Source organism: Fundulus heteroclitus, chromosome 13 (assembly GCF_011125445.2).
Source record: "Fundulus heteroclitus isolate FHET01 chromosome 13, MU-UCD_Fhet_4.1, whole genome shotgun sequence".
Lineage (NCBI taxonomy): Eukaryota > Metazoa > Chordata > Actinopteri > Cyprinodontiformes > Fundulidae > Fundulus > Fundulus heteroclitus.
This window is the reverse complement of record NC_046373.1, coordinates 34,724,773-34,739,618: the sequence shown is the minus strand read 5'-3', so window position 1 is coordinate 34,739,618 and position 14,846 is coordinate 34,724,773. Positions and strand designations below refer to the sequence as shown.

Below are 14,846 nucleotides of genomic sequence, written 5' to 3'. Positions count from 1 at the left end.
CTCTGCACACTACATGGGGACAGAACTGCCACTGGGGAATGCCCCTGGCACCCATTCAGAAGGATGGGGTGTGGCTACAGAGGAGGCCTTTACTGGTTTCATTGTTCTACCACAATCATTCTAACCCCACCATTTCAACACCCAGATTTTAAACAATGACATCAGTCTGGTTCCATGTTTAAACACATCAGATTTACCAAACATGTATGTGAGGCAAACATGCCGCATATATTAACTAGAGCCTGGTAATGACAGAGAGGACTGAAATAATTACAGACACGATGTTTAAATTTCCTGACTGGAGAGTAGAAAATGTAAACATATGTTTTCAATCATCTTCATACAGAAAAAGGTAACTAAAATGAATAAACAGTCGTTTAACAGAAATTTTAACTAAATGTTTTTTATTTTTGAAGAAAAACAGTCTCAAATTGTGTGGTTAGGTATTTGGACATTTGTGATAAAACGATGTAAAAATACACATAAAAGTTTCTAGATTTTTTATTCTTATGTTTTTTATTTTAAAAAAACAAAAACAGTTGTGTTATCTGTAAATGGTGGTCTCCAGCAATCATGACTGGGAAGATGCACACAAACTTTTTCTCATCTTCAGATTTTTTGCTTCAGAAGACATACAGCAAAAAAATCTGGGCATTAATAAAATATTGTTTCATTTCATGTAAAATTAGTAGATTTTCCAGTTTTATTTAATGTCAGAAAATGTGATTTATTTTCGATGACAGTGAACGAGATGTGATCATTAGAACACAGATTTTATAGGTAACCTTTTCTATGATAAGTATTGGAAACAACATTAAACATTTGTTATCCTGCTTAAAATGTAAGAATAAGAGTTAGAAACATTTTTGAACTCCATAGTGAAGTGTTGCTGATGAGCTGAGAGCCTGGCCCTTCACAGGAGCATGCAGCTGCATGAGGAACCCGCCTTGCTCAGGATACCATGCTGGCTGGAGGCTACCGACTCAATTAGGCTCCAGAAATGTTTGAAAGAGATGCCCTCGCCATCTCCGACACCCATCTTCTGCAGAATGCTCCCGAATCCCTGTTCTGTGTTCACCCCCTGTGTACACAGAAACAAATCGGAATTAATCAAGGCTTCACAGCTAAAACAAAACAGAAAACCTAAGTCTTAATTTGCCTTTTCTTCAGTGTTGTGGGGTGGGTGGGTACACAGGCCATGGCAGCTGAGTCTGCAATGTGGTATTTTTTTTAAGCAAACGAACCTGCTAATTCAGAAGCTTTTTCTGAGTGGTCCTTGGCATTTTGAACAAGTTTTCTAATATTCCTTTTAAGTCTCCTTAAAGTCAGACATCATGTGAGGATCACCAGGTGGGCAAAGCACATTACTTTACCCATCATTACAGGATATTAGCACCATATCGAGGAAATAAGAAACCTTTGTATGGTCATCAGCTAGGATTAAATCAGTAGATAATGATTTGCTGGAAGCAGGAGATCTTGTGTTTTAACTTTCTATGTCTAGTTCACATTCTTTCACTAATGTCCTGTTTCTTTCCACCTTATCTTACATAATTCATGGACTTGTCTTTATATATGTCGTTGTATGCGTGAAACACTTGGATTGCTACAAATATCTGGTGCTAATTCTGTGTCAAAGGCCGATGAAAAATATAGTATTTATTGAGAAAAACAGTCATGCCGTCAGTGTCCTCGCTCATTGTGTCTGATGATCTGGGGGACAAACATGACATCAGGATAAACCACAAACAAGCAGGACCAAAGAGGGTGTTTGTGTAGAGTTCTGATGCCAAATTCTCTCACATAAGGCCAGGGCCTTATGTGAGAGGTTCTGTTTCCTGTACGATCTACCTATACGTTAAAGCCTTTCATGGATGCTGTATTTTATCTTGATGGCGCCTAAACTAGAACATACGTTCTGATGAAGAGCTGGGGTCCGTTCTTCGTACGTTGCTTAAAACATCCAAGATCAAATGAGACATCCAAGATGATTTCATCCGGCTAATCATGATCCGGCTAATTGGGTTCTTCGAACACACCTGTTAATAATTTGATATTATTTGTTCTTTTATATCAGAGCCTCCATGGGACCCACTAGAACATGGGGACAAGTAAAAGTGAAATAAAGGAATATTCTACAAAATGGTAGCCTTTAATTATTACACTTTATTTTAAAAAGGCACTTGTTATGTCAAGAGATCCAAATTTCAGTGTCATTCCTTAGACACTGGAAGTAAAGGACACTTGCAAACTGGGAATTTTAACAAAAAAAATCTTTATCCATAAAAAATGAAAATCTTCCTTTTCCAAGTCATCCACAGTTTACACGGTAAAACTGTATTGCTCCGTGTCTAGATAATCCATCCATAGTTTTTTCTAATACAATATACGGCTCGACAGGAAGCAAAAGCCTTTCAAAGTAAAACTAAACTTCACAATAAAATGACCCGAACAAATCTTCTTACTGAATAGGATAAAAATAAAAAGCAAACTATCACTCAAATAACTTAAATATTTTAGATTTATGGCTCCAACCTTTTCCTCTTTAAAAGCCACTGTTAAATGATGTGTTTGTCTGTTTATAACAGCTACCAAGAAAATCTCTCTACAATTACACTGTCGCGCTGCGCTGAAGGATCCTGTCTATTGCGCAATACACGATTAATTCGAAAAACTCTGCAAATTATTCTTGCAGCTTCCGCAACAGGTTGCAGTCGTAAAAATGGACATGGCTACGACAGACTTCCCTATCTCCTCCGCTTATACAGCCGTGATCTAATCTTGTTTACATGAAATAAGCCTGCTCTCGAGCAGGCTTAAGCTGGCGCACATGTTGCTATGACAACAAGTCCAGGATGTCTTTCGAAGAACCAAACGATCCAAGATCATGCCAAATCGTCAACAATGAAATCCTGCTAACTGAGTTAGCGACGTACGAAGAACGGACCCCAGGTCATAACAAAAGTACCTATAGAAAATAAAAACCTTTAAGCAGGTATTAAACAATATTTAGGCTCACATTTTTCTATTGTTATGATGTTATATTAAATATCATTAAATAATATTAATATATTATAACTGTTATGTTTTTATTCGCTGTAAGCAGAAAATCATCATAATTAACAGAAATAAAGGTTTGAATACAGTATTCTGCATGGAATGAATCTATGTAATGAGTTTCCCTTGCTGAAATAAATTACGTTTTTAGTAATAATATTCTCATTCACTGAAATGTGCCTGTAAATTAAACCACTGTCTCCCGGTTCCTACAAATGTCAGCTTTCAACAGTTTAAACTATAGAAATGTTAAAATTATGTTTGATATATGATAAAAATGTTCAATTGACTACTTTTGCTTCTATACGGTTCTTTTTGGACAAATGTTACATTTCTAAAAAAAAAAAAAAAAAAAAACTGGACATAAAACCATTTAACAAAGGATACCAAATGTTTCAGTGTTCAGCCAAACACCATCATCAGTTAGAGGCGCAAACAGGAAATGCCTCTGGCACAAAGAAGGAAGTCACATGATCTCATGCAGTCACATACCTACTGGGAGTTGTAGTTCTTGCTATACCAGCAACTGAATGGAAAACTCCCTCCTCTTTCTGTGAAACAGAGCTCTGGGATTTATCTCAACAGCTATACATTTCCTCTTTACACTTCCAGCTGATGTTTGGATGAAAAATGTATTAATTATTCAAATTAATAAAAATTAAAAAGCTCTATTAATGTTCTGTATCCCTTTATGAATTAGTTTTATGTCCAGAGTTTTATAGCTTATCATGTAAATATTCTGAGGCAGCTCTAATATGTTACTTCCTTTGTCATTTCCTGTCTACAATGTCAACGTCAAATGTATTTATATAACACATTTAAGAACCACCACAGTAGATCCAAATATTTCAGTTAGGACCACAATCATAAGAATAAAACTGTACTAAACATGAATAAACCCCAGAAGAGTTAAGACTTAACAAGACATTGTGTCTGAAGTAATTGTCCTTTAAATAATGTGGAGGCGAGAACAAAGATTTGTCTGTTTTACATTCAGCCAGAAATAAGCATGTAGGGTATTAATAATAGAGGGACAACATAGAATCAACATCCAATGCTTAGGCTCAGTATTTGGTTGCATACTATCTTTCAACTGTCACACATTCCTGTTAGCCCAATAAGAACCGACTAAAGAGAATACTAAAGCTCAAAGAGAGCGGTGGGCACTTTGTGTTATCAGAAAGAAACAAAAGTTGCTAGTTAGTTATAATTGATACCCTGATTGTGAATTAAAGCAATTGCATTCATTACATATTTTACTAATATTGTACAGAAATGAGGATTTACAATAATGAAAGTTGCTCGTATTTTATGAAGAGAATAAGGGGTTTCACTTATCTATATTGAATGTAGAAATCTAACAAATAATATGTTTAAGATTAACCAAGTTCCTACTTGTTGATCAGAAAATCTGAAGACTAAAGAGTGCATCTGTGTGATCATTGTTTGTTAAAGCCTGACTCTGCTGAGTATGTTCCTGACCGCCTTTGTTTGAGCTGAGTAAGGTGAGGCAGGTTGCCACACCCAGGTGCTACAGTCAACAGCAGACTTGGCTCGGGCACATGCACCCTTATGGCAGTCTTACCTTCATCAGGTTAGGCATCTGGGAGGACAAAAGACCTTTAAATTCCTCTGTTTTCAGTGTTGGACTGTTGTCCGCTGAAGCCGCGTGGAACTGGCTGACCAGTGTGTCAATGGCCTTCTCCAGGTCAGAATACTAAACACAAGAATAGACACAACATGATAGATTAATCATCTTAAACTTAGAAAATAACTTCCAACATAGCCCAATGAACAGACAAAATCACCCACTAGGCAATAACTGGCCCAGTTATTTACTTGAAACCCTGAGTATCACTGAATTATTCTTCTTAATTTTTTTATCATTTATCACTGTGTTGGAAATAATCAACATATGGTTTGGCTCTCATTTTTAGAAAGTCACATTAAAACCACTTGTTAATCAGTTTTACAAAACAGCCCACTGCAAAACTCCAGTAAAAAGTGAATCCAGCCATGCTCCTAGGCTGAAACATGACAGACAGTAAGGCTGTTTTCGCTGTAAACCGTTTCCAGGGACACAAGTAAACATTAAAATCCATCAAGTCTGTAGATCTTTACCAGCTGCTGTTTCCATCATTTAATCCTCCTGTTAGACACAAGTAGAAACCATTGAACTAGAGTTGGTAAAAATACCACAAATTGTTGCTTGAACTGAATGTGATAAAGATTCCTGGTAAATGACAGCTGATGTAATCTGGTGTTTTCCTGCATTCTGTGAATACATGTGCATTTAGTTGGTGAGATAACTTCAGTCATTTAAAGAATGTTATCAATTATACCTCATATTTTTGTTAGCCATTTCATAACCACTAAAGCTAGATTTGAACCCAATCTTGAATGCAATGACAAGGACTTAATGCTACATTGTTTTAACAGCTTGACCATGGTCTAAAATGGTTGACATCTAACTTTGTATGTGGAAAATTACACACCACATATGCATGTAAGGAATTGAAGTACACCCAAGTAACCCTAGATTTGTGCAGAATACATAAAAAGTCTCAAACTAAGGGGAAGGTTTTCATTTTACTAAAGCTACAAATGAATGAGAGTCCTATAACGATTCCTTAGAGTGCAATTCCTGTTTTAGCTTTGCTACCCAAGTTTGGTCATGCAAACAGAAGCCTCATATTTGTAGAAGAAACTTGTTCCTCTACATCGAAATAAATTGGTTGATGGGCTTCAGGTAACCATGTTATATTTTCTAGGAAAGTATCACTGCAGGAAACTCATGGGTGACGTGCTTAGAACACTCGCTGAAGGGACTAGATTTTCTTATGGGTCTGGGAACCCCTGGGAAAGCTGGAGAGTGTCCTTGGGTAGAGACCAGTTACTACAATGACCTGATCTCACACAATGAATGGATGGGTGGATGGATGAATAAACCTAGGATTAAACAAAGATCACAGGCCTTCCTTGGAGAATGCTACAGTATACTATTGCTGTGTGTGGTAGTTCATAACATAGCTGATCATACAGAGCTTTAGTTTCAAAAAGGTTTTATGCAAACACTCTCTTCCATCACTACATGTTTCACATTTATTGTTGTCTTTAGATCACTTCCTGTACTAAACTAAACTAAAGTTTTGCTTTAGCTACACTGTTATGAGCTTCAAAGCCTTTCCAATCCCACCGAGAGTCCTGGGTTCAAACAACATTTCCAGCGCTGCATCCTCCTCAGTCGAAGTGAGCTGAGCCAGTGTCCACATTCTCACTTTATATTGGCTAAACAGTCCAAGGTTGCTATTGGTGAATCGTTATGTCATTTTACTATTTTCTTTAGTATAAACACCAATATTAATCTGTGAGGCTACATCCACCTGCTGCCACTGTGGTGGCTGGAAGTCTCTGACCAAGCTTATATGAGAAGAAACACTCTGCAGTAGTGATGAAAAAGCCAAAAAGCTACAAATTCAAACAATGGGCTGATCAAATTGTCCATCTAAACTCACACCGTCATTTAGCCTGAGTGAACAGAAACAGAGCACCTCAAATAAACTACATGTTGTCAGTTTTTGCACATCTCAATTAAATACCTACCAATTATATAAATAGCTTCTAATATATTATTTATCAACAAAATGATGATGTTGCTTTTACTTTTTGAATATCTTGATGGCCCTGAAGGCTCACTAGGGTCATTAAGTGAACAATATTAGAAGAGTTTTTTTTAATCTTACTGACAGATAACATGTATGTAGTAAAGCTGAAGATAAAAATACCTTTTTTTGAAATTAAGGAACTGTTATAAAATGAGCAAAAAATTATTAAAACTACAGTCGGACAGTCTGTTTTTGGTTGATATTCTGTCTTTCTTCATTTAAACCTAACTAATAGACAAAACTTACTTTCTGATTGCATTTATGCAATTTATTTTCATATTTCCTTTTTTTAACTATCTACAAAAGCTTATGAAAATATGAGCATTCATTTCTAACAACGAAACTTGTTATATTTTAGGCTTTTGTTGAAACTCTTCTGTGGCAAAGCTACATTTGTTCTTGTTCCAGAAAAAGCCAGTGGCTTAAACCAGCCAACATTCAGGTCAAAGTCGTCCTTGTTTTTTGATGCTACCAGATGTAAAATAATGTCGTTTTTCAGCATTGTGAGTGTATCACTTTGGCCAAACAGCGCTAGTTTCAGTGTTACCACACCCATATCCAGCTCGCTGCTGCCTGAAGCAATGCACCGGTGTACTTCTGTGCTTTAAACATTCACAGATCACAGGAGATTTGGGAAAGTTAATTTTAACCATTATTTGATAGTTTGCCATCTTTGATTTTGTGTTTTTATGATTTATTTTTAGCTTCAGTATATAACCTCCGGCTGAGAAGTTACTCCTAGTAAAAGGTTGGCCCCAAGGAGGGACAATGAATGTGTTAGAGATCTTTAAATTTTCTCCTTGATCAGTTATGAACTAGTCATCAATAATGTAAAAGCGCATGAAAACCGCGCTGATGGAAGGAGCTGCGCTGCGTTTTGCGTCATATTCGGTAAAGGCCTGCCGTGCGCACAGCCAGGTCACTAAAGAGCTCCCAGATTCACATCCTGCTTCAAGATCAACCGAACATTGAACATTCCTAAAATTTTCACCATGCCTGGACAGCACAAGCAGCCACATTACAAAGGGATCTTTGCATGGATCGCGTTATTACGCACTCTTGGCCTCGTAGGAGCGCCTGACGCTGCGTCGCCTCTTCTCAGGGAGGGGCCGCCACACACATCTGGAAAGCTTCTAGTCGGAATACATGCTCAGGAAGAAATTTTGTCAAGTTGAGTTGAGTCGCAGAATGTTTAAAACTCCAACAAACTTCAAACTAATTCTGCTCCGATTTTCAGCGGTTTGACGCGACAAAGTTCCGAGTGGATGTGTTGAAGTTACAGCGGCCCAGTAGCTAACATCGTTCCCCTTCATGAAACTCTCTGATGGACACATTATACAAACAGCAACAGCTTCATGCAAGGAAATGATCGAAAAGTTTAAGTTTCTTACCCCAGGCATGTCGGCTGTGCGGAGTGAGTTCCTACGAGAGACTGCTGTGCGTCAGCGGAGGGAGCGCTGCCTCTGCTCTGCTCCGTCACCAGTTGGCAGCTCTCCGGGAACCTCCCTGCAGGTAGGAGGAGCCGCCTGGGAGCTGCTGCAGGTTACCACACTGAAACAACATGACAGCAAGCATTCACCTTCCTTCGGGGTAATCACTCATGTTCTCATGCACCAAAGTGCTAAAGGAACTCTCAGAGATCTGTTTCAGGACAGATCTCAGGCCCAGCTCCCAGTTAACAGATGACTCATTCCACATCTTGAAGCGTTTAGTGAAGCGTTTTTACACAATGGCGGCCAGCGAGTTCTAACTGGTCTCCCCCTTCTCCCCAGAGTTTTAACTTCTTACTGTTTGAACTACGATACACCTTGATCAACTTTAGAAACAAATTATTTCCAGTTGCTTCCCTGACGTCCAGACTTTAAGCTTCTTGAGAGCTTTTCTCAAACTAATGATAACAGACACAGACTGACCCAAGACATTGAGGGAGAAAGAAAGCGGGGAACTGGCAAGACCACATTCTTTCTCTCTGCTTTTCTAACCTAGTTCACACAGCTCACTCAGCTCTCAGTTTAAACAAGTGGAAAGCCTGAATTATTGACTATTGAGGGTCTGGCCACCACAGGCAGTTTAATCAAAGGAGTCATCATATTTGTTGTGTAAAGTAATTCAGCAGCAATGTTGTGGCCCCCTGCCTGCCTCCTCCATGGTCACAGTTTACACCAAGAAATATGTGGATCAAGACTCTACATTAAGAGCTCACCCTTCTGACAAAAACAATGAGTTCATGAAAAGATGCATCTGATAGTATGTTGGATTTGTTCCTAATTACTGCCAACATTTGATGATTTAAGGATAGCTTTAGTACATGCCAATGTGAACTGTTAGTCCTGAAAACTGGGCTAGTAGTTCACATCGACGTACAGAACCCAGTAGAAAAAATGAATAAATAGTCAACTCCAACTATTACTCTAACCTAATAAATAACCTCAGAAACTCTAGGACCCTCTTCTTACTTAATAAGTAATCGGACCTTCGAATTCCCTTCCTCCTCATCTGTATTCTAACAACATGTGCATCTCCCTGCGCTCATATTTTAATGACAAAATTCTTAATATTCATCAGAACATAAGCTCTGTTGGTCCTCCCACCCTCTCTTTTGAGCCTTCTCCCATCTCTTATAATCATCATTTCTCCTGCTTTGACCTTCCGGATATGGCCGCCATCTTAAATATCATCTCCACCTTTAAAGCCTTAATCTATCTCCTGGTCCCTTTCCCACTGTCCTTGTTAAATCCTGCTGTTCCTCTTTGATCGCTCACGTTACAACTATTATTCAATCCTCCCTGATAACTGGAACCGTTCCCACTGACTTTAAAGTCACAGTCATCACTCCAATTTTAAAGAAACCTGGCTCTGACCCTAATAATATCAGTAACCTTTGCCCCATGTCGAACCTTCCATTTATTTCAAAAATCCTGAAAAAAAATAGTTGCTTCTCAAATTCACACCCATCTTACCACCAATTCTGAGTAGTTCCAGTCTGGCTTTTGCCCCCGCCATAGCACCGAAACAGCCTTAATTAAAATCACCAACGATCTTCTCTTGGCCGCTGACTCCAACCAGCTCTACCTCCTGATAATTCTTGATCAGTGCAGCGTTTGATAACGTGTCACACTCCCTCCTTTCTTTTACTTTCTTCTATTGGCATTACAGGTACACCCCTCTCCTGGTTCTGTTCATACATATGGCCGCACTCAGTCCAATCCACTCACTCCTGTTACTTCTGGGGTCCCCCAGGGCTCTGTCTTTGGCCTGCTCCTTTTTATTATTTATTATCTCCCCCCTTGGCTCCATTCTTCGCCACTTTAATATCAAGTTTCACTGCTATGCTGATGACACCCAGCTTTATCTATCTTACCAACCATCTGCCCTATTACCCACCTCTCACCTTTCCATTTGCCTCTCTGCTATTAACTCTTGGTTCACTGCAAACTTTCTTAAACTAAATTCTGATAAAAACAGAAATTCTTCTAATTGGTACCAATTAAACCCTCTATAAAGCAAATAACTTTTCTTTTAAATACTGACAATCTCCCCTTCTTTCCAGGTAAAAAGTCTTGGTGTCATCTTTGATAGCACCCTTTCCTTTCAGTCCCACATTAATAACATTATTCGCTCTGCTAATTTCCACCTTCGCTCCATAAACCGCCTCCATCCTTCCTTCAGTCCCCACTCTATCTCTGTCCTTATTCATAGCCTAGTCACCTTCCGTCTTGTAACTATTGTTTTCAGGGTCCAATTTAAGTTACCCCTACTTACTCTCAAGGCCGTCCATAACCTTGCCCCTCCTTATTTGTCTGAACTTTTCCATATTCACATATCACCTCTTGCTCTCTCAGGTCTTCCTCTTCAGTTTGTCTCTTTGTCCCCTCCATTCGCCTCAAGACCATGGGTAGCAGAGCTTTTCCCTATTCTGCCCCCAGCTGTGGAATCAACTGCCTCCTGACATCAGCAATGTTGACGCTCTCTCCCACTTTAAAAGTGGCTTCAAAACTTACATTTTTAAAGCTCCATACTCTCTATAAAAGTTTTATTTTGTTTGTTTTAGATTATTGATGCTTCGCTGTTGTATTGCCATTTGTTTGGTTTTAACTTTGTACAGTGTTCTTTAGTGTAATGAAAGACACTTCAAATACAATGTATTATTATTATTATATGGAGGGACAAGAAAGATATGGATTAAAGAGTTTGTCAGGCTGACTCTACAGCGGACCAGAGTGGAATGGACATCAAAGAGCAGGGTACTGGCAGCAATGATCATTGATGGTTGTAGAGCTGAAATCTTGCATTTGTCTTGTGAAATGGTGGCCTTTACTCCCTATAGTGAGCTAAACATTCTAATTACAGGAGAAGGATGCAAAACAGGGCAACATGTGCTTCAGGAGCAAGGCCAAAGGTCTGGCAGTTGAAAGGTGGGAAGTTTGATTCACACAATGATTCACAATGAGCCGGCTGTTGTAGTTGTATTGCTTTAACACGCTGCACTACGTCCGGCGTGTTAAAGTCCACAAATAAAACAAGCTGCCAGAATACAACCAATAAAATTAGTCAAACCAAGTTTGATAAATTTTACTTGGATAGAATTTAATCAATGTTTCTGATGAAAAAATATGTAGGTTTAATAACTGAAAGAAAATAAATTAAATAAAAAAATGCAAATTATACTTACTTACATTTTTGAAATTCTAATTAATTATTAAAAGCAACTTTGCCCATACTCTTTGTACTTAGAAGTTAAAAGGAAACCACAAAGTGGTTTGTGATTAAGACACAAGGCATTTTTTAAATAATAAATCCATATAAGGAGGCATGCAAACCTTTTCTATGACAACCACGGCTAAGATGCGATTACTTTATTGTCAGTGCTGTCGCTGAGCTAGAGAATGTTATTTGGTTCAGGCTAACTACTGCATGCACAGTTCTGGACACAATGTGACAGTTAAACAGATTTATTGAGCATAATGAACAGAGACTTTCTGGATTCCCATCAGGATTCTGTTTGGACACTGAGAAGAGGTAAGCATTGTTGCTTTGGCAATGAAACGAATTGTCTGGTAGGATGGATCCTTACTGTTAGCAACTGAGCCTGTAATGCAGGAGTAGGTAAGCAGAGCCACTGAGGCTGAGTTTGGTAGGTGGTGGACCAGTTCAATTCAACTCAATTGAATTTTATTTATATAGCGCCAGTTCATGAAACATGTCATTTCAAGGCACTTTACAAAGTCAAATGCAATCATATTATACAGATTGGGTCAGATTATACAGATTGGTCAAACATTTCCTATATAAGGGAACCCAGTTGATTGCATCAAAGTCCCGACAAGCAGCATTCACTCCTGGAGAAGCTTAGAGCAACAGGGAGAGCCGTCTTCATTGTCCATGGCTTTGCAACAATCCCTCATACTGAGGAAGCATGAAGCGACAGTGGAAAGAAAAACTCCCCATTAATGGGAAGGAAAAACCTCCAGCAGAACCAGAACCAGGCTCAGTATGAACGGTCATCTGCCTCAACCAACTGGGGGTTAGAGAAGACAGAGCAGAGACACAACTTGAGAGACAAAAAAACACAGAAGCACACATTAATCCAGTAATCTGTTCTACATTACATGGTAATAGCCGGTGATCTGTCTTCCCTTGATGATTTCACAGCTAACAGAACGCCAGACCAGGTGTACCTACTATGAAGAAAAAAAGAGAGAGAACAAAAAGTTGGCAAGGGACAGAATCCATGTTGCTCAAAGTCCATTGGGAAGTTTTCACAGTCAGTGGTGATTTGAGGTACCATGTTATCTGCTGGTTCTGGGGTTCAAGGCCCACAATCAATGGAGCCGTCTACCAGGAAATTTCAGGGCACTTCTGTTAAAGAGCTGTACGGAGATGCTTATTAACTGTAATTTTCCAGCAGGACTTGGCATCTGATAGCCTCGTGAGACCATCCTGATCTCGCGAGCTTTCAAGGTTTCACTCGCAGATCAGTCTGGCTACTCTCCGTTAAAGAAAATTTGGAGCCGTTCACCAAACGAACGTCCAATCAGCGTTGGCTTTGAGGCGGGTTGAGGTGTGACGCAACGGGAAGCGCGTCAGTTCAGTCTAAAGAACATGGCGGTTTCAGCCGATGAAACTAGCGTTAGCGTGGCTATCGAGCAAGTTTTATCGGAATTACAGAGTATTTATTTGCTGAGCTAACAAGCCTTTACCTGCAGCAGCAAGAGTAGCTTGGCTTGTGGTTGTGTTTTCGTCGTCGCTCTGTTACGAGCGACAACGAATCTGATTGGTTCATTTGGCCCGTCTATCACCAACATAGGCCAATCAGCTAACCAGTATTTTCGCCCCTTCCCAAAGTTACTTCAACGGAAGGTTTCCAGATGGATATGCGGAGCAAATCTATCTGGCGGAGTCAGGTAAGGCATCTGACCCAAAGGTGCCAAATATGGTCCAATGACCATGGTGGTACTGAGTTTGATTGACCAGCAAACTGGTCTGACCTGAACCCTACAGAGAATCTGTGGAGTGTTGTCCAGAAGAAGATAAGAGACCACAACCAACAATGCAGATGACCTGAAGGCCGCTATTAAAGCAACTTGGGTTTCCTGAACACTGAAGTAGAACCACAGACTGACTGCCTCTATTCCACACTGCACTGATGCGGGAATCCATACTAAAGGAGGCCCAGCCAAGTAGTAAGTGCATAGAAATGAACGTACTTTTCAGTAGCCTGAAACTTCTCTTTAAAACATCCTGTTTTTAATTAATCTTATGTGATATTCTAACTTTCTAAGATACTGAATTTGGCCTCGTAATTGTCTGTGAGCAATAATCATTAAAATGACAAAAAGTGAGGTCTTGAAAAGCTTCACTCCAGCTGAGAAGTAATTCATCTTTTTGAGTTTCCCTTTGTGGAATGAGTAACAAAAAGTACTGAACTTTTTCTGGATATTCAAATGTTTTGTGATGTACCTGATGGTCTCCTTTCCGTCACTTTGTTTCTCATCTAGAAAGCGCTCCAACCCCGTTCCTGGTTCTCAGTCGGCTCAGTTGCGATGGCTCCTGCAGTCAGCTCTCTCAGCACGTACGGCCTTGTTTCCAGAGTCTTTTTGGTGTTTCTTTAAAGCTGTTTTGGATTCCCTGCAAGTGCAGTGCTTTTGTTCAACACTGTATTCAGTTCCTTTTTTTCTTTACCTCTCAGTCTTTGATGAATCCACTTTATACACCCTTTGTGTAGTTTCAAGGCCAAAGCTTTTGTTAGAAATGCTGATGTTGTGTTTTGTGGCTTCAACTTTTGTTTTACGTGAAAACAGACACGTTTCAGATGCTTTTAATGACAAATACATGAAATGTAAATAGCCATTTTTTTACATCGTTGACACCTCTTCATCAAACTCTGGCCCTAATCCTGACTGATGGTGACCAGTTCTTGTCTTAGTTCTGCTTGGAGTATTGTTTGCTGGGTTCTACTTTTCCAGCTGCTTTTGAAGAACAGACTGTGGGAAGGAGAGACGTTAGATGTTTGCTTAACACAGGTCCCAAAGGTAAGCTTTATGATAGTTGGCATCTAATGGGAACATGCACAGATCCTCACAAAACGATTCCTGGATTTTTGGAAGAGGTTGGTCTTGAAGGATACTTTCAGCCCATTCTTTATCCATGGCAGGATGTATTGGGGAGGTTTGTGAGTAAGCCCTTTTCTTGGGATGAGAACCAACCCCAAACATGGATTGTATCGTGACGCTTCATTATTGGCACAACTCTCAACTTTTATCTGTTTGTCTCTGAAAAGAAATGCACCTAAGATTTAGTAAAAGGATTTTATGTTGACCTAACAAAAACATTGCACCAGCATTCTGCTGTCATTCCTTATTCTTTCAGTCTGGAGATAGTTTTCTTGGACATGAGTGGTGTCTTGCTGCCAAGGCAGTCTCTGCCTGTCTGTGGGTGTGTGAACATCAGACGTTGAGCAAGCTCTATGCTGGTGGAAGGATTATTGTCAAAGTCTTCAGTAAACATTGAGCAATAAAGTAAGCTTGTGACACAATAAACGCTCTTTGCAATAAATGAATATGCACCTTATTATTCTGCACAATGACAAAACAATGTGATTTTTTTTAACCACAAACACTGAAG

At 39.4% G+C, this 14,846-nt stretch overlaps 1 protein-coding gene across 1 annotated transcript; it reads right to left on the bottom strand.

The window, feature by feature from the left end:
* Positions 1-383: 383 nt before the first annotated feature.
* s100v2 (S100 calcium binding protein V2) lies at positions 384-8,239 on the bottom strand. Its single transcript, XM_012852383.3, has 3 exons — positions 8,114-8,239; positions 4,643-4,774; positions 384-1,081 (listed from the first exon to the last, which is right to left on the bottom strand). Exons 1-3 carry the CDS (start codon positions 8,120-8,122, stop codon positions 914-916), a joined length of 309 nt encoding a protein of 102 aa, XP_012707837.1. The 5' UTR covers positions 8,123-8,239; the 3' UTR covers positions 384-913.
* Positions 8,240-14,846: the final 6,607 nt, after the last annotated feature.